This window comes from Carcharodon carcharias, chromosome 3, assembly GCF_017639515.1.
Source record: "Carcharodon carcharias isolate sCarCar2 chromosome 3, sCarCar2.pri, whole genome shotgun sequence".
Classification (NCBI taxonomy): domain Eukaryota; kingdom Metazoa; phylum Chordata; class Chondrichthyes; order Lamniformes; family Lamnidae; genus Carcharodon; species Carcharodon carcharias.
The window spans coordinates 159,302,668-159,326,712 of NC_054469.1; the positions used below are offsets into that span (position 1 = coordinate 159,302,668).

A 24,045-nucleotide genomic window follows, 5' to 3' on the forward strand; every position below is an offset into this window, starting at 1 on the left:
ATTAAAATCAGGGATGCCGAAGATGTCAGAATTGGAGGAGCACAGATCTCAACTATCTCAGAGGATTGTAGGGCTTGAGCAGGTTATAGAGATGGAGAGGGTTTGAAAACAAAGACAAGAATTTTTTAATCAAGGCATTGTTGGACCGGGTACCAATGAAGATCAGTGAGCACATTGCCTTTTGGGGAAATTATTTTGAATGAAGGGGGTCAGTTTGCTGATTAAAAATTATCATTCATTTTTAAGATTAAAAGGGGGCTCCTAGACCTTGGCACACAGACACTTTGACAGAATAATTGATGTGCTCCTTCTGAAGAAACATTATATTTACAAAATCTTTCTCAATGAAGTTTACAACTTTATCCTATTTAGTGGGTGGTTGAGCCCTTTCACAAAATAAGGAGGTCATTTTGATACCAACTGTAGTATGGCCTAAATTGCTTTATTTTGCTGGAGCATGGATGTGTCATGTATGATTTATCCTTAATGATGCACCCATAATTTAGTCTTAAAATGTGTGGATTGTAGTGACTATCCTTTTGACTGGAGTTTGCTGTGGTGCCCATATCCCCTGAACTCCTGTAATTGTTTTCTTTTATTCATTCACTATCTGATGAGATGTCCTTGTATATGAGTTTAGGATTAATTCCAAAAATTCAGCTAACATATCTATAACTTCACATTCATCTTCATTTTCATCCCCTTAACTTAAACTACTTTGCGACCTGGCTATTAGCTCCTGAGCGTAATTTGTTTTGTATTGGCTGGATAAAGGGGCAGGGAGGGGAAGGAGAGAAAGAAAATACCAGTGGAACCAAAGATAGTTGCTATTGATACGGTTAACTGCATATCCTTTCACTAATAACATAATGTTAAAAATTACCATGATTCTAGCAATGACACAATTACTATTACTATTAGAATGGTAGTTTTTGTGCAAACTCGCATTTAAAAGTAGAAATGTATGATATTGTCTTAGGATAAAGTGAGGATGATAGTGATGGGGAGAATTGTCTCCTAATCTCTTCTGACTGGTCACCTTCTGTTTTCCAAATACCTTTCTGTTAAGTGTGTTTGGGCATTCTTTCTATTAATAGCATTATAAAAATTCAAATTGTTGTGCAAGTTGCTCATATGTTCCTTCAGATTTCTCTCTGGCTTATGTCTTCCTCAGCCATGGCTCAGTTGGTAGCTTTCTTGCCTCTGAGTTACAAGATTTTGTAAATCCAATTGTAGGACTTGAGCATAAAGATCAAGGCTGATGTTCCAGTGTACTGAGGGAGTGCTGTACTGTTGGACTGCTGTCTTTTAGATGAGATGTTAAACCAAGGCCCTGTCTGTGCTTCCAGGTGGATGTAAAAGAATCTTTGGCACTATTTTGCAGAATATGAGGGGAGGTATCCCCAGTATTCTGCCTAATATTAAAATTCAATCAGTATTACAAAACAGATTATTTGGTTATTATCACATTGCTGTTTGTAGGAGCTTCCTGTGTATAAATTGGCTACTATGTTTTCTACATTGCAACAACATGACTTCAAATGTACTTAATTGGCTATAAAGCATTTTGAGACATCTGGTAGTCATGAAAAGTACTACATAAATGTAATTTTGCTTTTATTTATGAAGAAGCAATTAACTGACAACTTTATATATTGATTGATAACTTTATTCAAAACCTCCGCTGCATGCTTAAATTTGGAGATTGTCCAGCAGTGACAGATAAAGAGAGAGGAGATCTAACACTAGCAGTGATGGCTAGGATTGATGTTGAGAGAAAGTGTTATCTTTTAAATAAAACAATGAAGGTTACAGCTGATAGAATTGCTGTGGTTGGAATGAGAGAGAACAGAGAGAAAGGCTCTGTGGATGTCAAATGACGTGAAGTTGAAAATTTTGGTGCATGGCAACTTCACAATATTGACCCTTGTCTTAGTCATGGATTTTACTTTTATCGCATATATGTTATGCGTATTTGTTAGTCTGTATGGCTGTAGTTTTATGTTAACTCCACATTATGGACCTCTGTTGAAGTATAAATTTAAAATGACCATGATCCCTTAACTGCTGAAATGCTGACCAGGGGAATAAATGTGCAAACAGTACTTTAACTACTGTTGTAAATCTACAATATTCTGAGAACATATTTTATTTTATTTAGGTTGAAGAAGCAGGACTTGTTAGTCATCCCCCTTGGAAACTCAAAGTTATTCAGCTGTTTGAGACACAAAGAGTTAGGCATGGTATGATGACTTTGGGACCCAGTGGAGCTGGTAAAACCACCTGTATTCACACATTGATGAAAGCCATGACAGGTGAGGAGGAAATGGATCAAAAGTTAAAGAAGTCTTTGAGTCACTCTTATCTTTGCATAAGAATTGTTTTAATTGGAGCATTGAAGATATTGGGAATCCTGTGGTGACAATTTTAAACCAGAGGATAAGATTTGAATCCTGAATTGTTCCAGGTGCAAATTTGAGATAAGGGACAGAATTTAATTGGGACTGAGGGAACATGGGAAGTGCAATGTCAAGTCCCCGATGTTGAGATAGAATCATCAAATTATGCTGGTGGTGGGGAGGAAGCAGGGTGGCAATGCTAACAGTACGTGGTGGGAAGGTAATGTTAATGGTTTTGCATGCAATTCATTTTTGTATGAGGTGGAAGGTGAGTAAGTTGTAGCTGCCCGTCACCACTTGGAGATTTTTTTGGAAGACGGGAGAGGAGCCTGAGAATATTGCAGGGGAGGTGGGAGGGTCATTGAGGGCTGGTCAAGGGTCACTGAGGGGAGGTTGAGTACAATCAAGGGAAGGCTGAGGGTCACCAAAGGAGGGTTGAATGTGACTGAGGGGAGGTCAAGGGTCAAGGGCTCTGCCAAGACCAAGGTGAGCTTGTGCAAGACAAGGGTGAGTGTTATTCAGCCACAGGTGCAAGTTGTTTCTTGAAGACCAGGTCAGTATTGGAGGACACACCTTTGCCAAGGTTCTATCCTCTTGTGATCTTCTGCAGGCAAAATGGGGCTTGTACACCCAGTTTTCCTGTGGCCTTGGATGGAGGAGGGACGGTGCAGAGGAAGGATGGAACTGGAAATAATCAGAGAGCCACCTGAAGGCCAAAAAAGAACATCGTCTGTGGCAGGACCAGATATGGAGTGTGGTCAGAAGGGAGACAACAAAAGGGGCCTGACTGGTGCAGAGCTATGGTGCATCCCAGAGTCTACCACTCCTGCCTCAACTGCCTGCAGGTGTCGGAGAGGCAGTGTCAACGACAGTTGAATGTCTAGAGAGGCAGTCACAATCCTGTGTGCTCTCCTTCAGGATGACCTGCGTCTGATTGGACTGTGAGTGAACCCAGTGCTGGTGGCTTTACAAATTACTGCAGCATTAAACTTCTATGCCAGTAGCTCCTTCCAGGGATCCATAGGAGCCATCTGTGGTATCTCACAGGCAGCCACACATCGCTGCATTGAAGAGGTGATGAATGACCTGCTTAAGAGGCCTAGGAGTTTGTGTGCTTCAGAACAGACCCAGAGAGCCAGGCCGAAAGATCTGTGGGCTTGGGGTCCATTGCGGACTTCCTGTAATTACAGGAGTTTATCAACTAGAGGATAAGACACATATAACGCATGATAATGCATGTGGCGATCAAGGCTCCCTGGGATCAACCTGCAATGTTTATCAACAGACAAGTGTTCCACCCCGTTAATGTACAATAGGCCTGTGACCACAGGAGTTGTACTCTCCAGGTGTGTGCATGATATATCTCATGATATATACATTATTTGTCACTCCCAGATGTCAGAGCCCTTCGAGGCCTGCAAAAGCCTGCAAGGATGGATTCTGGGCGATGAGGGTTATCCCCTCAAGACCTGGCTGATGACACTGGTCAGAATCCCTCAAACTCCAGCTACAATGAATCTCGGTTTCACAAGGGCGACGGTTGAGAAGACCAATGGATTGCTAAAAGTGAGGTTCTGTTGCCTGCCTGCTTCCTCCCACACTAATTACATGCTGCCCTCACGAGATTCATAATGATCTAATGACGGAGTAGTACTTACCCTGTCATTGCAGAGTAAGTCATTGACTCTTCCTGCATTAGACATGTACCTGTGGATCCCATGACTACCAACCTTTGCTGCAATCATCATTCAGGTTTCCTTGGTCAGGCAGGAGGCTTGATCCCATGACTGCTAACCTCCGCTGCAATCTCCATTCAGGCTTCCTTAGTCAGGCAGTAGGCTCTCGTGATGCTGTCGGTGGGAAAGAGCATTTCTTGACTTTCCAGGGCAGCAGGAAGGCATTGCTGAACCATGGAGCCACACATTGTTTGTCTGTTCTGAGCCATGTGCTGCCTGATACCGGAGGTGAAAATGGTGGTCCTGGGGTTCTGTAGCAGACTCTGAAAAACAGGCGCTGTTGGCTTGTAGGCAATGGAGATATGCCTGTCTACTGCTTAACATGTCCCTGTCAGCTGATGCCAGGTTTGTGGCTTACTGCCCACACCTGCCATATAATTGCCCAGACCATGCACCTCCACCTCATTTATTAGACAGCTGCCGTGTAATCACAGTCAGCCAGCCGTTCCCACCACGAGCGGAATTGCCACCCACTTTCAGTTCCACCTTTGGGACCCACGTCAGGGTGACAAAATTTCGCCCAAGAACTGGAGAACACTAAGGATATAAGATGAACAAAATTCCATAGGGATCCATCTCAATTATATTGATTAATTCAAACAAGTTTTTTTTAAGCTTGTGCATTTCATTGATGAGGTAAATTTTGGAATAGAAGGGACGATTTTCCAAATATGTGCTCCCATTAGAGCCTCATTCACCAAGTGTGCACACTAGGAAATAGTGAGCATAATCCTCTCAATTTCCTGTTTATGATCAAAATTTCCCCAAAATCATGTGTTCTGTCCGCCTGTGGTGCAGGCATAGTGCCACCACCTCTGAGCTAGAGGTTCAGGGTTCGAATCCTGGGCCTGGACTTCCTGGCCATGGACGATGTGACGTGTTCTCAAAAAAACAGGTTATAATAATCCAACAGTCACCCAACGTTTTGTCCGGAATGAGTAATTTAATTTAGTATGATCGAGTGGGACTATAGAGGGGTCCTAACTCTGGGGATGTTCCATATACAATTCTCTGCCATTTAATTGGCACTTAGCATCTCAGTGGAAGGCGTTGCTAAGGAACCCTTTAGGTACAGAGTGAGAAATACGGCATTTATTTTATTCTCACTCAATGGCCTGCCGATTATGTCAATATTCACTCTGTTTTAAAAAAAAGTTAATTGACAATAATAGATCAAACATAATTCACTTTTACAGAAGACAGTCAAAGCATCCTAATATAAATAAGCTACTTTAACAAAGCTATTACCAAAAAGCTTTATATGTACATGTCATTGCTTAAATTATTACTGTGTTGCAGTATAACAACTTGTTAATGGTACAATTTTAAGATACTGTTTTGACCTACCATAAGTTCTAGAAGATAATCCAATTTGCACACATTCTTCCCCCATCAATGATCAAAACCTCACAGGCTTTGGGGGCAGTCTTAATCCTCAAAAGCAGGTGGATGTGGGATGGGTGGAATGTTAAAAATCTGAAACAGGAACTCAACCCTTTCAACACCAACCCACTTCTGGTTTTAACAGAGCTGGAGTGAGGCAAGGCAACCAACCTGCTCTCGGGAAGCAAGTCCATCATTGAAATCTTTTAAGGAGCCTTGCAATTTTCCCTGCCGCCCCCAACTATGTTCTACAACAATCCCCACTCTGATCTCTACCTTTAGCTACCATAAAACATACTTGATGGCTCAACTGGGGCCTTTTCTGAGTGTTCACCACTCGACAGGCAGCTGAGCCTGTCAATTAGGCTGACTTCACTGCAAACTCCACAGCGCCCAAGGGAATCCAGCCTTCTACGTTTATCAAACATAACTGCTCCCCATTTCTCCAAAGCTCTGTCGCAGTAAATGTCAGGGCCTTCCTCTAACATTTTTGATTCAATTGTTCATATAATCGGAGGTGATGAAGCATCCAAAAGATCTATTAAGATCTTTTGTAATCTATGCCTCTATTGATAAAGGCAAGTGTCCCATATGCCTTTTTCACCACCCCACTAACATGCCCTTCAGAGATCTATGGACACACACACCAAGGTCCCTTTGTTCCTCAGAACTTCCTAGTATCATGCCATTCATTGAATACTTCCTTGTCAAATTTCCAAAGTGTATCACCTCACACTTTTCAGGGTTAAATTCCATCTGCCACTTATCTGCCCATTTGACCATCCCGTCCAAATCTTCCTGTAGCCCAAGATACTCAACCTCACTGTTAACCCGGCCAATCTTTGTGTCGTCCGCTAAGGTGGCTGCAATGAAAGAGGAATTAGGGCATTTGTGAACATAGTCGGCCCGCAGGAGCTTCTAAACCGACCTGCAGCTGCAGCACCAGTGCAACTGCTCCTTCCACCTAGCCAATCGGTGCTGTGAAAACAAATGCTGTTCCCAGTGAGCTTCAACTGATGTACTTCAAGGCCAAAGGTCCCAAAATATGTATGACTGAGGGTCTCCACAAGCAACCCTAGTTTAACGTTTTGAGATGGGCATCTCAGTGATTCATTGTTTATGTACTTCCAAAAATAAGAGTTGAGGTGCAGCTAAGGGTTAAATTTTTAGAAGGATAATGAATGTCATAGAAAGTGGAAAGTTTGTGGTTTAGGTTAGGTTTTGTGAAAGTTGAAAATTTGGAACATGTTCCCTAACAGGTGCAGAAAAGATTACTAATGCACTTGGTCACACCTTTTTTAAAAATGTGCTGTGAGGTTATTAAATCCCAGCTCCAGGAGCAAGAGTTAGAGAGAGAATACAGATCATTATAGTTTCCATAAGGTGTTGCTTCTGAGATGCCTTTTGGTCTCTCCACATTTTCTATCTCTTTTACCATTTTTTCCCTTGGTTGGTTTTTGCAACACCAAATTGTAAATTACAGTAAAACAACATTTATATTGGCAAAACAAAGGCCAAATACTGCAGATGCCAGACCTCAGTAGATCAGGCGGTATCTGTGAAGTGAAAAAAAGAGTGACACAGGATTTTGATGACATTCAAAAGATATAAAAAGAGGTGACCAACTGCATTGTTCACATTAAGCCAAGAGGGCATGAAAGAGAGGATACATTTGGTTTCATTATTTTTTGTTGTGCATCATTATGACCATATTGTTACGATTCCTGTAGGGATCGATAATTTTTAAGAAGATATTTGAATTCCCAGTGACCGACTTAAAGAAATCGCACAACAAGGTTTTAAGTTTTAAGACTTTTACTGTAGCAAATAAACTAAAAATAATATTTACTAAACATTACTTAGTAGGTAACTAATATGCTATATCATAAAAAAGATATCTCTTAACAGTTTCTCAACATGACCAATAAGTCCATGTCACATTTATACATTACAGCAATCTCTTTGTAGGATTACAGTCTCTAGTTACCACAGTTACCGGTTACCAGTTACAAAGTTACCAGTTACAAAGTTACCACAGCTTCCAATAGGCTCACTTCTCCCCGTTTCACTGAGTGGTCACGGCCAGTGACCTTCAAAGGTCCTTTTCCTCAGTCTTCCAAGAAATCCTGAGCCTCCAGTGGCACAGCTTACTCCAATGATTCCTTCCCCCAGTCCCACTAGGACATATCTACCAGAATCCTTAAATTTCCATGGGTTCCATCTCTTTGACTAGAGAATGTCTACCAACCTGAATTCTGTCTGCTAGTCAACAGTGAAAACTGCAAAAACTGCTCTCTCTCTCTTGTTTTCTTCTTCTCTCTCTCTCTCTCTCTCTCTCTCTCCAGGACACTCTCGCTCTCTGTTCCAAGGCTCAAACAATGGGCAGAATCATCCATGCCTGGTGGCATCAGGCATCCTAAGTGGCATCAAAGGACAGTATGGCTAGAAGGCCAAAACACAGTTTCACGACGTCGCGAAATCAGTTTGCTATTGTCCACTGAGCCCATCGATGGCGGGCTGCATTTCCCACCATTGGACATTGGGATCCCCATTGTAATACATCTGCATAAGGGTTGCCTGCTGGACACACTCACTGCACCCCCCCCCCCCCCCCAACTGCTGGATCATCCACCCAACCATGCAGACGTGTTTCACAACACCATATAAAATGCGGGGGTAGGGGCAGCCTGCTGACTGCTACGCCCTGTCTGTGATGATCTTGACAGGTGTCCACTGGAGGGCCGAGACCCGAAGGACCCCAGCCTGCTTTTGGGGATCTGCTGTGTGGCAGTGGCACCTTCCTCGAGCTGTGGAGCTGGAGCTGCTGGGGTCACAGGAAGAGGGGATTTGGATGGGCTATACAGGCCTGGAGTCACCTGGGTTTATGGCTTTGGGGTGTGCACCTGCTAATCCTCCTCTTTATGTGTGCGCCAACGGACACTGGCTGACTCCTTGAGGAGAAGGGGTAGCTGGACTGAGATCGAGGCAAGCTGGCACTATCACCTCAGAGTGAAGGCAGATGGACTCCTCCATCGTGCCTTGCAATCTGAGGACTGCAGCGGACATCCCTTCCTGATGTTCCCGAACTTGTCTTTGCAGCTCCAGCAACTGTGACATGTTTGAGTCCAGAGGCTCATCATCTGACTCAGACTCAGCAAATTTCTGGCCTCCAGCAGTCCCCCGAGTGCAGGCACCTGGGAAGTTTCTGCCTCCACCTGTTGTGGATCAGAAATTGAGATGTGCTCACCAGATTGTGATCCTAAGGCTACTCTAAAGCTAGGTCCCACCAAGGTGTGTGTCTCTGTGCTGGTGGAGGGTGTGGGTGAGCTGTGATGGGACTTCAAGGACAGTGCCTTCAGGTTCCTCTTCAGAGGTTTCTTCGGGGCTTGATTGGAGGCCCTGGGTCATGGACTCTGTCAGATGTTTGGCAGATGTGTCTGCGAAAGCAAGGAGAGATAACTAATGCATGGCAGTGGCCTGTGAAACAGGTCACATCACACACATCACTTGGTAGAACAACACCTAACTCACTGTCAGCACAGGAAAGGTCCAGATCCTTGCTGGCCAGCTGGATGGCTCTGTTTTCAAAGCCCATGAGGTCCTTGATTTCAGGCATTCCTCCACCGGCAAGCAACCTCTCCCTCTTGTTGTGTGCCAGCTTGTCCTGCATGGATAGAAATGGAGAGGGTGGAAGCAGGATGCCTGCCAGGCCAGATGATAAGTATGCCTGGCATGTGTGGGTGCTAAGTGGTCCCATGGACAGGATGAGGACAATGAAGGTGTGTGTGAGAGTGTGAATGGTGATATCCCTTGAACTGAGTGTGGGCCTTATGGATGTGTAAGGGTTTGTGAGTGTGTAAGTTGAGAGTAATGAGAAGATTGACTTGAACAAAAACAATTGACTTACCCTGGCAGGACAGAGGAGATCCTTCATCCTCTTCCGGCACTGGGCGGCTGCCCTCTTTTGCAGGGCATTGGTGCTGACCACCACTGCCACCACCTGTCAAGCTGGATTTGTGCAGTTGCTCCCCATTCTACGGCCAGAGCGGGGGTATAGGACATCATGGCGAGCCTCCACTGCATCCAACAGGCGCTCGAGGGATGCGTCATTCAACCTGGGTCTGCAGTCCTTTTGCCTTTCAGGGACATGGCTTCTTTCAGCAGACATGGGCTGGAAGCACTGAGAGGTGTGCACGTGGCTGGACTTTAAATATAGCATCTGGTGGGATGAAGCGGCGAGGTGATGGCATGGCAGGTGAATGAGAGCCTGCCCGCCATGGAAACGATGTGTTTCCCGGAATGCATAATTAATGCAGCGAGTTTGGGACGATACAGCGTGAAAAGATGCCATTGTGGTTGATGGGTAGAGCGTCGTTTTACTCACCCAGTAGCGCATTTAGTGTAAATGTGGGACAATTCTGCCCAGTGAGTCTTTCCCTTTGTGTTCAGGTGTTGAACCTGGCATGTGCACCTCAATAGAGCAGGGACTCTGGTCCCCATGATAACCAGGCCACACAGGCCTCTCTTCAATACTCCATTTTATCTTAAGATAAAGGGACAGCTTAAAATATAACTGTTTTATAAAACCTCACATTCATAACAGTATAATTATCATAAAGGTTTCATGTTTATTTTGCCAAAATTTATCTCCATTATCATTGTTCATTGACCATTTATGGCCCCCCCCACCCCCATATAATTTTCATACACAGATGTGGCCCTCCAGCTGAAAGGTTTGCCCGCCACTGAATTAGGAGAACGTATATAAAAATTCAGATAAGTGTAGCTATGAGGGAGAATTGTAGAGGGGTCTTTGGAAAAGAGAAGTCTGACAGGAGATTTAATTGATGTGTATAAAATTGAGGAGCCTAAATGGACTGGATATAAAGGACTTTTTTTTCAGAGAAGTCAATAAGCAGGGTGCATAGATATGAACTATTTGGCTTCCCAGCCAATATCTGAAATGTGGTAGAGGCAGAAGTGTGCATGATATTTTAAAAATACTTGTTGAAATGCTATAATGTATAGGACTACAGACCAAGAGCTGGGAAGTGTGATTAGCTGTTTTTTGCCAGCAAAGAAGTGATGGTCTAAATGGCCTCCCGTGTCATAGATTTTCTATTTCTCCTATGTTTTTCCCTAAGAGGATGGGAAGATGGGATATTGATAGCAAGATTCTGAAAGTGAGCAAGCGAGAGAGTGTGTTTCGACTGGAAGAATGCATTACAAGGGGATAGGAAGCAGAAGAAGAAGGGAATAGAAAACTGTATCATTGTATCCTTATCAAACAGCATGTTTTGCTGCTTCATGTGATGAAATATTCTTTGATGAGCCAGCTATAGAATCAGGAGGAATCAACCAAACTCTACAGCCCATTATTATTTTAATTGCAATTCATTTCAGATTTTGACAATAGTATGTGAGATCTTACTTGTATCGTTTAAAAGTTTTGTGAAGTGCATATGTGGAATTCAAGCACAGAGGAGGGTAAGCCCCTTATGATTTTCTATCCATTAAAATTAATGGGTGGAAAACCAGACAAGCAGCAGGACTCCAAGCATGAATTCTGAATATATACTTTTGTTACACGAAGCTCTGTGCCTGGAGAGTCAATTTATTATATCTACCCCCAAATTAAAGTACATATATAAAGAACAAATTGCAAAACAGTATATGGATGTGTAATATTATTTACATTATCTCATTATCTCTTCATTTTACAGATTGTGGCCAACCGCACCGTGAGATGAGGATGAATCCAAAAGCCATTACAGCACCTCAGATGTTTGGCCGACTAGATGTAGCTACAAATGACTGGACAGATGGTATTTTTTCAACTCTGTGGAGAAAAACTCTCAGAGCAAAGAAGGGTAAAGAAACAACCATAATAAGATAATAATAAGATCCAGAACACCATTAATGGTGCCAAGGTGTATAGAATTACATTTCTCTATAATTACAGTTTTATATTCTCTGAAGATAGCTAGAGATATGGGTGCTTATCTTCTAAAAGTGCTTCTATCTTTGATGCCAGAAGCCAATATGAGACAGTTGACGCTGCTGCTTACTTCAGGTGTGAAGGCCTCTTACTCTTTTAACACTCTAGTTTGTTGCTCTTGCTATAGTTTCTCAGTTTGTGTCTTTTTTCTAATTCATCAGTACAACATTGTCAGATGTTTTGACCCCTAATTGAACAGAATACAGAGTGAGATATTGTCAGAAGCAATCAACTGCATCATTTTACATATTATTTTCATAGGACTTTCCCCATTAAAAAAACAAATGCTTTATTTTTCTCCCCAAGTCTTCGTACTTTTTAAAGATTTGACAAAGATCCTACCAAATTTTATTTATACTTAGGAATTGAAAATCCATTAAAACAGGCGAAATCATTAGTAACATCATTATTAATCACAAGCTTCAACACGGTGAAGGCATAGAGGGGATTCATTAATCAATGAAACCGGTAGCTTAGAAAGCCTTTAAATAGTAAAACAGCATTGCTGTTGGCCTGCATATGTGAAGGCTTGTACTCCCAGCCCTTGTTCTGAGAGTATGATTTCACTGCTTCGCAGATAATTTCCAACTTTTTGGAAATCATTTAACCTACCTTGTACTTTACTCACCTTGATCTGAACTTTCTTGCTGTCAAGCTTCATGACAGATTGTTGCTCACATCTGCAGCCTTGAGGAACAAGACCTCCTTCCAAGAAGACTAGCTGAGCATGCATTGCCAGTGGCCATCAATGCCACTGCAACCCAGAATTTCTTCACCTCTGACTCCTTCCAAGGATCTGCTGGTGACATCTGCGGGATTTCACAATCTGCTGCCCATAAGTGTATCTCCCAGGTGTCCAATGCCATGTTTGCCATGGACATCACTTAGGGCCACTTTGATACTGATGAGGACAGTCAGACATGGAGGACTCTGGCATTTGCTGCAGTAGTTGGATTCTCACAGCTACAACAGTGACTGCACACATGTGGTAATCAAGGCACCCTCTATCAACCTGGAATATTTATCCATCGGAAGGGATTCCAATCCCTGAATACTCAGCTGATATGTGAGCAACAGAAGGTTTCCTGCATGATTATGCAAGACACTCTGGAAGCCACCATGATTCCTTCATTCTGTGACAGTCACACCTTACAATGGTTTTCTCACCTCCACACAGTGAGCAGGTAGTTCACTGGAGACAAGGGCTACCCTTTGAGGCCCTGACCCATGACCCCTGTGAAGAACCCTACCACTGATGCAGAGGAGAGACACAAGAAGAGACAAAGACAATCATTGAGCAAGCTGTTAGGTTGCTGAAGGTGCAGCTTGGATTCCTGGACAGATCTGGGGATGCATCAGCAAGGATCTCCAGAATAGTTATGGTCTCCTTTGCACAATATGGCACTGCAGAGAGGAATGGAGCTGCAGGAGGAGGAAAGTGGAATCCACTTGCACACAGCGGTCATGGAAGTGAGGAGGCAGCACAAAGTTTGCCTGCTGCCTGCCTCAATGGGTTTGGACACCAGCAGATCACAAATTGTAACTCCCATGCCTGAAAATGGCTGAAGACAAAGTTTTAACTTGTTGTGTTTAAAAGTCCTTGATTTCAATTTCTATCTGTGAACAGCATGAGGTAAAAACAGAGTTACAGACCAAAGTTTTATTAGGAACAGAATGATGTGAGACAGTCAACAGTAAAGACTGAGACGAGAGAATGGATAAAATTTACTTGGTTACTCTCAACCTGACAGTCCATTGATGCAGAAAAATGCAACATTTATGTAGTTAGCATTATAACACAAAGATAATTTGTGCTTTCTGAATTGAGGGAACCAATCTTAACTGGTGTATGAAATGTTCATATTACAACAAAATAATCAAGGTTATTTATTTGTATCTAGTCTTGCCTAACTTTAAGTTTTCATTGATCCTTTATCCAAGAGATTTAGTAAGTGCATATGCAATAAAGACATGAATATTCTGTTCAAGTCGCAAAGAGGTGCTGTTGTTACACTCTTGTGTTAACACTATCATGCAAGTAGATATAAGGCAGTTGCGTCTGTTTATGGGGCCAAATGGACAACTGAATCCAAGGAAGTGTCTATGGTATACTTCAGTTTGCAACACAAAGCAAAATACTGTGGATGCTGGAAATCTGAAATTAAAAAAAAGAAAATCCTGGAAACACTCAGCTGATCTGGCAGCTTTTTTGGGGCAGGAAATAGAAGTTAATGTTTCAGGTCAATAACCTTTCATCAGAATGGTTCTGATGCTGCCAGATCTGCTGAGTATGTCCAGCGTTTTCTGTCTCTATCAGCAACAACTATCTTAAACATCCAGTTTACAGTTTGCTGATTAGTGTCTGCAGTGTGTACTATCAATAGGATGCCCTACAGCAAGTTGCCAAATCTTCTTTGGCAAAACTCCCAAAAACTGCAACCTTCTCCAGCTAGATGGAGAAGGGCAACAGTGGGGACACCAACCTTTCTAAATTCCCCTCCATGCAACCCACCGTTCTGGCTTGGACATTTTTGCTGTCACTTCATCGTTGCTGAGTGAATTTAAATAAGACAATAGTGTCTTATTTCTGTGTGTTAACAAACACTGTTTGTTATGCAGGAGAACACGTCTGGATTGTATTGGATGGTCCTGTTGATGCCATCTGGATTGAAAATTTAAACTCAGTGCTTGATGATAACAGAACGCTTACTCTGGCAAATGGTGATCGCATTCCCATGGCTCCAAACTGTAAAATTGTGTTTGAGCCACACAACATAGACAATGCGTCACCTGCAACTGTTTCTCGAAATGGCATGGTCTTCATGAGTTCGTCAGTCTTGAGTTTCAGCCCCATCCTTGAGGTATTTAAGTCATATCTAAATTTTTAATTTCCGGGACAGGGATTAAAACTTCATCAATCCTTTATTTAATTTAAACTGTTTTCGTTATAACATGTGATGTTGAATTTCCACAGCTGTTACACAGTCACAAGATTTAGAGAAACAGTGGAAATGCTTTTAATGCCCTTTCTTCAGGTTTTCCATGTATTTTCTGTTGAAATTACAGCAACCTATTGGGAGATCCCCTGCATGGTGTTTGGACACAGCTAGCATTGAAATTTGAAATCAATGGCATATCTGCAAACAAATTAAGTGATATTATAGAAATCATTCACTGGAACTTTGAACTGTGGCAGGAGTGTAAAACAGGAGATAATGGGGTGGATTTTCATTCCCAGTTGGGTAGCATGAGTCAGAAATCTCCCAGCTTGTTGCACCCACCTTGGGAGAAACTCAACCGAATGGCGGGACCTTCGTTCTGGGGGCGTGATGGGGGGGGAGGGGGGATGCGTGGCGCGGGGTTGGGGGGGGCAGCTGTGGATGCCGACTCATCTCCCCATGCACCCCCAATAGCCTCTCATACCCTTCATGCCAACACATGCACCCACACCCATCCCCTTTGGTCACTTATAGCATCCATGCCAACCCACCTGCCATCCTTTGTCCTTGCACCATCCATGCCAACTCACCCAATATTCACTATGGGTAGACCTCAGTACCCATGTAGGAATGAAATAAAATAAAGGTCTAATTATCTATTACAGCCTTTACTATCATACTAAAAACACCCTATTTATGAAAGCCCATTCAAAATATTTAAACCTCCTCAAGTACTCAATCCATCATAAAAACAAACTTGTATTCATAACTCCACATCAAAGATAACTAATCCTTTCATAAAGTCTTTGAGCTGTTAATCTCACTGTAATTTAAAGATTCCCTCTTGAGATAATATAAGTTTGTGGAAAGCAGCTAAGCATTAAAAATGACTTTAGATTGCCATTTAGGTAATGTCAGCCAACAGCTATTGTAACTTCAGGAACTTCTTTCAACCTATACTGCTACAGGCAGCCTTCGTAATTATTAAAGGGCTGGGGAATTAAATAACTTCACAGTTTGACAGTTCTATACCTTATCCACCCCTCGTGAGCATTGATGACTGCTCTAAAGATTCCCACACTGCGGGGTAAAACCCTTGCTAAAACAAAATTATGAGGTTTGTTTGAACTCAGTACTAAGTTCAAATGATCCGGCTGAGCTAGGGTTTCCGTCCTATGTGAGTTATGCTCCATCCCTTTTGTCCCACCGGTGAAAATGGGATCTGTTGGGAATCAGGGAAGGACTTCCAGATCCAAGTCCCACCCGCCATTTTTAAAGGTTCACTGAGTCTCCATGACACTCCAAAAATCTAGGCTAATAGATCAGGCAGTGGTTACACATCTTGACCAATTGGGGTGACTGATCAGGTACTGGACATTTTATCCCTCTGCTGAAGTTAGAAATTTCACCTAATATATCATGGCAAAGTCTGTATTCATAAGATATCAACTATGGTGAATTGTGACATGTTTTGTCTTTCTCATAGTTAAAGTCCATATGTTTATATATAAAAATCTAAATTGCATGCCCAGTCAATTATGGAAATATTAATCTTTGTTTGGTTTGACTTAGGGTTGGCTGAAGAAACGGTCACAACAGGCAGCTGAGATTCTATGGAAGTTATTTTCAGAATCATTTGCTGAACTGTATCGTTTTAGTATCCAGTCGCTGGAATATAAGATGGAAATGTTGGAAGCTTTTATTATCACACAGTGCATTAACATGCTTGATGGCCTTATTCCCCCAAAGGTGAGTAAATGAAATCAGACTACATCATAATGATATACTTGTCCACTAAGATTCTACAAAACCTCTTTTGAACAACAATCTTCATTTTCACTGTTAGTGAGATAATTGTCCATAGGGCAGAATTTTCCCGTTGTCATGTGGGGGCAGGCCCTGCACGTCTGCACTTAAAATGACACGCGGTGACATCGGGCAAGCGTCCCGATGTCACCACGTGCTATCACGATATTTCACTGGGCGCACGCGCAATAATATCCGATGCTCGCCTGCCATTAATTAACGGGCCACTTAAGGCCCTTGAGTGTTCAATCGACACCGGTTTTTCTGTGCCTGTGCAATCTTCGGGTTGGCGCACGGGCTCAACGGGCAGGTGGGTAGGACACATTTGTATTAACCTCACCCACGGGATAAGAGGGCTCACTGGGGTCATGAATGTGCACAGTCAACTATTTATTTTTGAAAGTTTTTCAAACTTGTCTGTGTGACCTGTAGTACTTAAAAACGCATACCAGCTGCTTTTTCTGGACTCTTAAGCTTCAGGTCAGCACTCTGCAGTGAGTAATTTTTTCTGGGCCTGCAGGTTCTGGGAAGCCTTCCTTTAGCCTGGGCATGGGAGCTGAACTGTCCACTGGAGGAAGCTCCTCTGAGGAGGAAGGGAGGGCTAGAAGGGGGAGGAGGGCTTCCACTCCATGAACGTGCAGATAGTGTGTGATCACAAGATGCAGATTCTACAAGTCTGTGCAAGATACCCAGGAAGCTCCTATGATGCCTACATCCTCAGACATTCCCATTCTACGGAAGTTATTTTCAGAATCCTTTGCTGAACTGTATCGTTTTAGTATCCAGTCGCTGGAATATAAGATGGAAATGTTGGAAGCTTTTATTATCACACAGTGCATTAATATGCTTGATGGCACATTCAGCTTCCGGGGAACCACCTTTGGGAGGACAGGCGGAGGCACAAGGGTCGCAGGGCCAAGAAGTAGTCCCTAAGGCAGAAGGGGCCGCAGAAGACGCCACTATCCTGCTGCCAGGGTATACAGGCGGCGAAGCAGCTACCTCAATATGTCTGAGGCGCAGTGCCGAAGGAGGCTCCGTCTCTCAAGGGAGATAGTCAACTATATCTGTCAGATGATTGGCCCTGAGATCTCCCATAATTGTGTGGGTGGACACCCCATGCCAGTGGCTCTGAAGGTCACAGCTGCCCTCAACTTCTATGCCTCTGGCTCCTTCCAGGGCTCGTTGGGAGACACCACAAAGATCACCCAATCAGCTGTCCACACTTGTGTCAAGCATGTTTCAGATGCAAAAACAGAATTACCTGGAAAAACTCAGCAGATCTGGCAGCATCGGCGGAGAAGAAAAGAGTTGACGTTTCGAGTCCTCATGACCCTTCGACAGAACTTGAGTTTGACTCTTTTCTTCTCCGCCGATGCTGCCAGACCTGCTGAGTTTTTCCAGGTAATTCTGTTTTTGTTTTGGATTTCCAGCATCCGCAGTTTTTTTGTTTTTATCTCTGTTTCAGATGCTCTGTTCAGGCATGCATTGACCTTCATCCACTTCCGCTGCGACCAGGCAAGCCAGACACAGTGAGCCAGAGGCTTCACAGCAATTGCTGGCTTCCCCCGCGTCCAAGGTGCAATAGACTGTACACATGCGGCCATCAAGGCGCCAGCAGGTGAGCCCGGTGCCTTAGTCAACAGGAAGGGCTTCCACTCCATGAACATGCAGATAGTGTGTGACCACAGGATGCAGATTCTGCAAGTCTGTGCAAGATACCCAGGTAGCGCCCATGATGCCTACATCCTCAGACATACCCAGTGTCAGGACTCTTCAGTGCCCCAGCCTGGCTGGATGGATGGCTGCTGGGTGACAAGGGCTATCCCCTCAGAAGGTGGCTCATGATGCCTCTCCACCATCCAAGAACAGGAGCTGAGCAGCGTTACAATAGGAGCCATGCCTCCACAAGGGCTGTGGTGGAGAGAACCATCGGTCTTCTCAAGATGCACTTCCGATGCCTGGACCACTCGGGGCACAGTCCAATACCCCCCAGATTGTGTGTCGGTGATAGCGGTTGCATGCTGCGCACTTCACAATCTTGCATTGGAAAGGGGGGATGCAGTGGACGATGAAGACGTCGATGCTGTGTCTGTGGCTGCACACCGTGAGTCCCGCAGTGAGTCCGAGGATGAGCATGCACAGGGAAATACTGAGGGAATAGATGCTGACGCGGGCATACTCCAGGGAGACAGGGGCACCAGGGAGGCTTTAATCCAATGAACCTTCAGTTATCACACCACATATGGTCCACCAGGACAAGCCTGGGGTGTCAGCTCAACACTCGACACCAAAGTGCAAAATCTGCCAGGTTAGGAACAGTCACTAAGGGCATTGTTAATAAAGCTGAATGTCCAACAAAGCACTCATTACAGTTTTGGAAACCATACACATGCAGAAGAAAAGAGAAACCCTCAGCCATGGTGACATATCTGAATTTAATGTGTCAAACAAAGCAGCTTATTACAAAAAAAAAGACAAAGAAACAGTGTTACAAATCAAATAAAATCATAAGGACCTCATCTCAGGCCAACACAAAAGCACTAGTGAAAAATCCGTGGTGTGCCTAAGGTGCCTTATGCTTTCATTTCCAGGTGTTTTGTCTTGGTGCTGCCCCATCACTCGGAGTGGCATCTGAGCCAGCCTGCTGTCTGTGCTATCCTGTTGGCCTTGATGACCTCAGCGGTCATCCTCTGGCCTGTGGAACCTGTGCTGGTTCTGCCTGGAAGGGAGCTGCCAGTTCCACAGCCGGCATCTCCACCGTCGTCGCAGCTTCACCGGATGATATAGTCACTGGGAGAGGGGTGGAGGAGCTGCTGCCCTCACCTTGAGCACCCTGAGAGGTGCCTGCAGAGACGCCAGGCAGCTGCTGCACTGATGTGAGGTTGGTTCGGACTTCTCTGCTCACCATGGATGGATGGGCACTGAGCTGGGAAACTTGATGCCCACACCATCCCCCACACTGGCACTTGCCATCTGAGGTCAGTGCCGATGTGAGAGCTTTCTGGTCAGAGCGCATCCACAGGAAGCCCTGATGGGTCACCTGAAGTAGGCTGTCCAGGAGATCTGCCATTCTTTCCATGGAGGACACATGGCGTTCAGACATGTGGCTCATTGTTTCGGCAAGCATTCGCGTCGACTCCTCCACCATGGAGACCAAGCCAAGCATAGCCCCATGTACCTCCCCCAGATGCTCCCGCATACCCGGCTGCATTCCCTGCACCTGCTGCATTGTGGACGACTCCAGAGGCACATCAGGTATCGACTGAGCACGTACCTGGTCTCCTGCAGTCCTCCAACTGCTGGCGCCATGGGCACTGTCTGTCTCTGCCAGCTCCTCTAGTGACTGTGAAGTGCCCTCACCGCTGTGCCCCAGGACAGTAGCTATTGTTCGAATTCCCACCGAGGAGCTAATATCTGCGCTGGTGCCTGCCTCGCAGAAATTGTGTGACGCTGGTGAGACTTCAGGCCCCTCATGTGTGAGAGGGGGCCTCTGCTGCTCCTCCTCCTGGCCCTGCTCCGATGATGCTGAAAGGAAGAACAAGGAAGTGGATCACTTAGCGTGGAGGCAATGACAAAGTCCATCCCTGTCTCCGAATCATTATGTGCTCATCCTTCCATAACCGACTGTCAAGCCATGTTGCAAAATTAAACTATTTAACATTCAGCAGTGCTATGGCTGTTGGGAGGACCATGCTGACCTCACTGTTGGGTATAAATACCTGGCCATGGCACTCCAGCCTCACCGACACCAGTGGACCTGGGTGCATGATGCCTCTCCAGACCCAGGGCCTCCTGCTCAAAGCGGCTTAGAATGGCGATCTGCGCCTGGCCACATTGTGAGCACGCTTTGCTGTGTTATGAGCATTCTTCTTCTGAAAATGAGAGAAGAGCATTGATGTCCAAAATGCACATGGACTCTGTTCACACACAGCCAACCCCAACCAGAGTAGGACATATCAGGGCTCCAGTGCCTCCTCACCCCGCTGCTGCCGAACACTCACACAAAGATGCTAGGCCTGTTCCCCACCCCCACCTGCTCCTTGGCCACATGCTGCCTACATCACATCAGACACCACACGGTATATCCTTCCATAGCAAGGAGGCGCAAGCATGTGGATCGCAAAGGGCAGCAGATGGTTTGTTGCCACGCCACCTTGAAGCTACCCTCCCACTATCTCATCACCCTGACTAGGACATGTCCTGGTGTTCTGAGTCTGCGCCTAGGTGCAGCTCCTCCAGATTGCCCCAAATCAGTCATGTGGGACTCAGTGTGACACATGCTGTGGGGGAAAAACACATCTCCTCATCACCCTCTCAGGCTGACCTCAGCATGGGCAGTATCTGCTGGCCCACCCGGCAAAGGGCAAATGCCATCAATGACTCATGCAGTCATTACACTCAGACTTGGGGGGTTGGGCACCTGGGGGGAAAAGCCTACCTGCCTACCTGCTGAGTTACATGACCAATGCCAACATGGTATTCACTCTGCCAGAGCGCAACAAGTCGTTGAAACGCTTGTGACACTGGATCCAGGTGCGCCGCACCACATTGCGGGAGCTCACCTCCTCCACCACCTCCTCCCAAGCATGTTTCATCATGTGGGGGTGCCTCCTTCTCCCATCCTGGGGGATCAGCACCTCCTGCCATGCTGCCACCTCCTCCAGGAGGGCAGCAAGGCAGTCATCCAAAAAACCAGGGGAACATTGGCCCCCCTACCCTACCCTCCTGCCTGGCCTGTCCTGCTGACCCACCCTCCTGCCTGGCCTGCTCCGCTGGCCTACCCTCCACATTGGCCTGCTCACTAGAAGCCCTCTGCTGTGGCTTTGCACTTGCCATTGCGAGCAGCCTAGAAAAGTCTGCCAGGCCTTCATTTAAACAGGCTGCCGGGTCGTCATTGGACCTGGTGGTCTGTGCACGCCTGCTGCTGCCTGCCTGCTCCTGCTGTCCTTGGGAGCCGAGAAATACGCTGGGCGGGCCTTAATTGGCCTGCCCGCGTAAAATGGTGGCGTGGACCTCCTCCCCCTCCCCCCGCCCCCCAAGCAGCCAACCGGAAAATTCAGGCCAGAAAAAAGTTCAAATTCAGCTACATCTGGCTTTAATTTTAGTTTTTAAATTTAAGTTTATCTTTAATTCTATATATATGCGGATTCCAGAAGTTGCTCTCAGTTTAAGAGGAGTAATGAGAGTGAACATTGACAGTTTCACAATCGTTACCACTGCAAAACCCAGGCCATTGTAAGTCATCCAGCATACTTTAATGTTTGGTGTAAACATGCCTTCGCAACACCCTTGTCCACTCCTCAATTCACCCCAACACAGTGCCACCCCATGACGCCTTTCTGTGGAAGCAAATGAAGTGCAATATCTGATCTTTTACCTCCTCTCTTCTGATGACCCAAGGCTCTGTTACTCCTTCCAGGTAAACCAGCAATTTTCTTGACATTGTTTGAATTAAGTATACTGTATTTGCTGCTCCTGATGTGATCTCCTCCACATTGGAGCAACGAAACATAGATAGGGTGACCGTTTAGCAGAAAGTTCATTTCATAAGCATGCCGGTCTCCTGTCATTTTAATTTTCCACTTCCCTTTCACTCTGACCTCTGACTTCGACTACAACACTGTTCCAATGAAGCTCAATGTAAGCTTGAGGAACAACACCGCATCTTTTGATTAGGCACTTTGCAGCCTTCCAGGCTCAACAATTAGTTCAACAATTTCAGATCATAATCACTGACCCCATTTTTGTTTTTGTTTTTTTCTTGTTTGATTGATTGGCAGGCATTGGTAATGATTCTGATTTTCCCTTTAACACCTTCTCTGGACACAACTTTTCTTTGTTCACCATCTATTACTATCCCCTTTTGCCTTGCGTCATCATCTCTTTTGTCATTTAATCATTCCTGTCTTCCACATTATCACAGGTCCTTCCTTTTGTTCTTTTCCTCCCCCGTCCCATTCCCTATCTCCTTCCTTGTTTAAACCTGTTACACCCCTAAATTTTCCAGTTCTGATGAAAGGTCATTGACCTGAGATTTTAATTCTGTTTCTCTTGCTTTATATGCTACCTGACCTACATTTTCTGATTTGATTTCAGATTTTCATAATGCACAGTATTTTACTTTTGTATAAGTAATTTTATGTATTTGACACAGACCAAAAAACCAAGCCAGCCATTTAATTCCCAAGCATCTTAGATAATTGACATCCTGAACTAATAGTTTTGCTTGCCAGCTGTGGCCATGGTGAAGATGTGGTCAGACCTATGAGAGAACAGGATCAATGAAACCTTGTCATCTCTGATGGATAGCTCTGCAGCCTAGAGCTTATGTTTGATAGCTTTTGCTCAGTTCTCTAATCAGTCAACCAGCAGGGATACTGAGCTAGTTCAGTAACTCTGTGGTAGTATTTCAGTTTGTAAAAAGTCAGCAGCCATATTCCAAAGACCAATTTTATGATGAGACATCGCACAGGAGAATCGCCTTTGTCATTTTGATATTTCAAGATGACTTGTAGAGACGGTAACTATTTTAAGTATATTTTTTGTACCAAGCAAAATTATTTATTTGTTTGTAGCCTCATTTGTGGTCTGAATTTATATATTCAATATGCCTACCAAAGACAAGACTATGCCTGCTGTTGATAATGGTCTCCATTGGCCTCAGAGTGAGAAGGCTGTTCTTAACCCTTCCCATCTTTGATTTCATTGGGGGGAGTTGGGAAGGCAATGTTCTCTCTACCTGAGCCTTCCCACCCCATTATGCAGTCCTCCTCCATCCCACCCCATCACCCCCTGGGGGAGCATTAAATTCTGCCCATTGTGTGTGCATCAGGAATCTTGCTGTATTTAGCAGACTTGCAAATGTTTATTTTGTTATTGAGTAAGAGATCACTTGTAAATGTCGCAGGTTTATGAATTGTATAGAAAATATGTTCTAGTAAAATGTTTTGTATCCAATATAGTAACGTATTTATAATTGCTTTTTTAGGAACAAAGTGGAGAAGTGACTAGAGAACACTTGGAAAGACTGTATGTTTTCTCTCTGATGTGGAGTATGGGGGCCTTACTGGAATTAGAGGACAGAAGGAAGATGGAACACTGGCTGCGAACACATGAGACTATTCAGCTAGATCTGCCATGCATCCCAGCAGGGAGTGAGGACACAATGTTTGACTATGTTGTACATTTTGATGGTCAGTAACTAGATAAACTGGTCAATTATTTAACTGTATTCTGCAGCAAACACTGAATGGGTTTATTTTGGAATTTTTTTTTAATATACTTTCCATCCATGAAGCAACTTTTTGAGTAGACCACAACAATGTAGTGATGTCACATTTGACATTCTGAGGCCTAAGTTTCTTCAGGATTGCCATCAACAATATTCCATCAAAGATAACAAGTGATGGACTTATCTGAACCAAAATGTAGCTGAAAATTACCATATAAAAAATGCAAAGGCCAGGTGAGTTTTAAGCTTGGGATAGACATGTAATCTGCTGAGGATGAGCTAGTGGGTAGAAAATACAAGAAATTTTAACTATTGGACCTCAATGTCATGTTCTACAAACCTGCTGTGAATACTGAGGGGACAGGCAGGAGAGGTCATTCTCGTAGCAGGAGACCACTGCCAGGGAGGGTAAGGAATGATATTGCCAGCATGAGATAAGTTTTGAGGGTGATGGGGTTTCTGGAGGCGATTACAGTCAGAATAGGAGAAAAGTCTGAGTCAGGGGATGCCTGATGATTTTATTGTGGGACCCAGAGGAGAACTCTCGCTCTTA

At 44.5% G+C, this 24,045-nt stretch overlaps 1 protein-coding gene across 1 annotated transcript in view; it reads left to right on the top strand.

Moving 5' to 3' along the window:
- dnah5 (dynein, axonemal, heavy chain 5) overlaps positions 1–24,045 on the top strand; it is a 428,506-nt gene that overhangs the window by 163,389 nt on the left and 241,072 nt on the right. Inside the window, exons 41-45 of the mRNA XM_041183995.1 lie at positions 2,162–2,315; positions 11,242–11,388; positions 14,136–14,377; positions 16,028–16,204; positions 23,250–23,454. Coding sequence (XP_041039929.1) covers positions 2,162–2,315; positions 11,242–11,388; positions 14,136–14,377; positions 16,028–16,204; positions 23,250–23,454 — 925 coding nt within the window. The remainder of the gene's footprint in view (positions 1–2,161; positions 2,316–11,241; positions 11,389–14,135; positions 14,378–16,027; positions 16,205–23,249; positions 23,455–24,045) is intronic.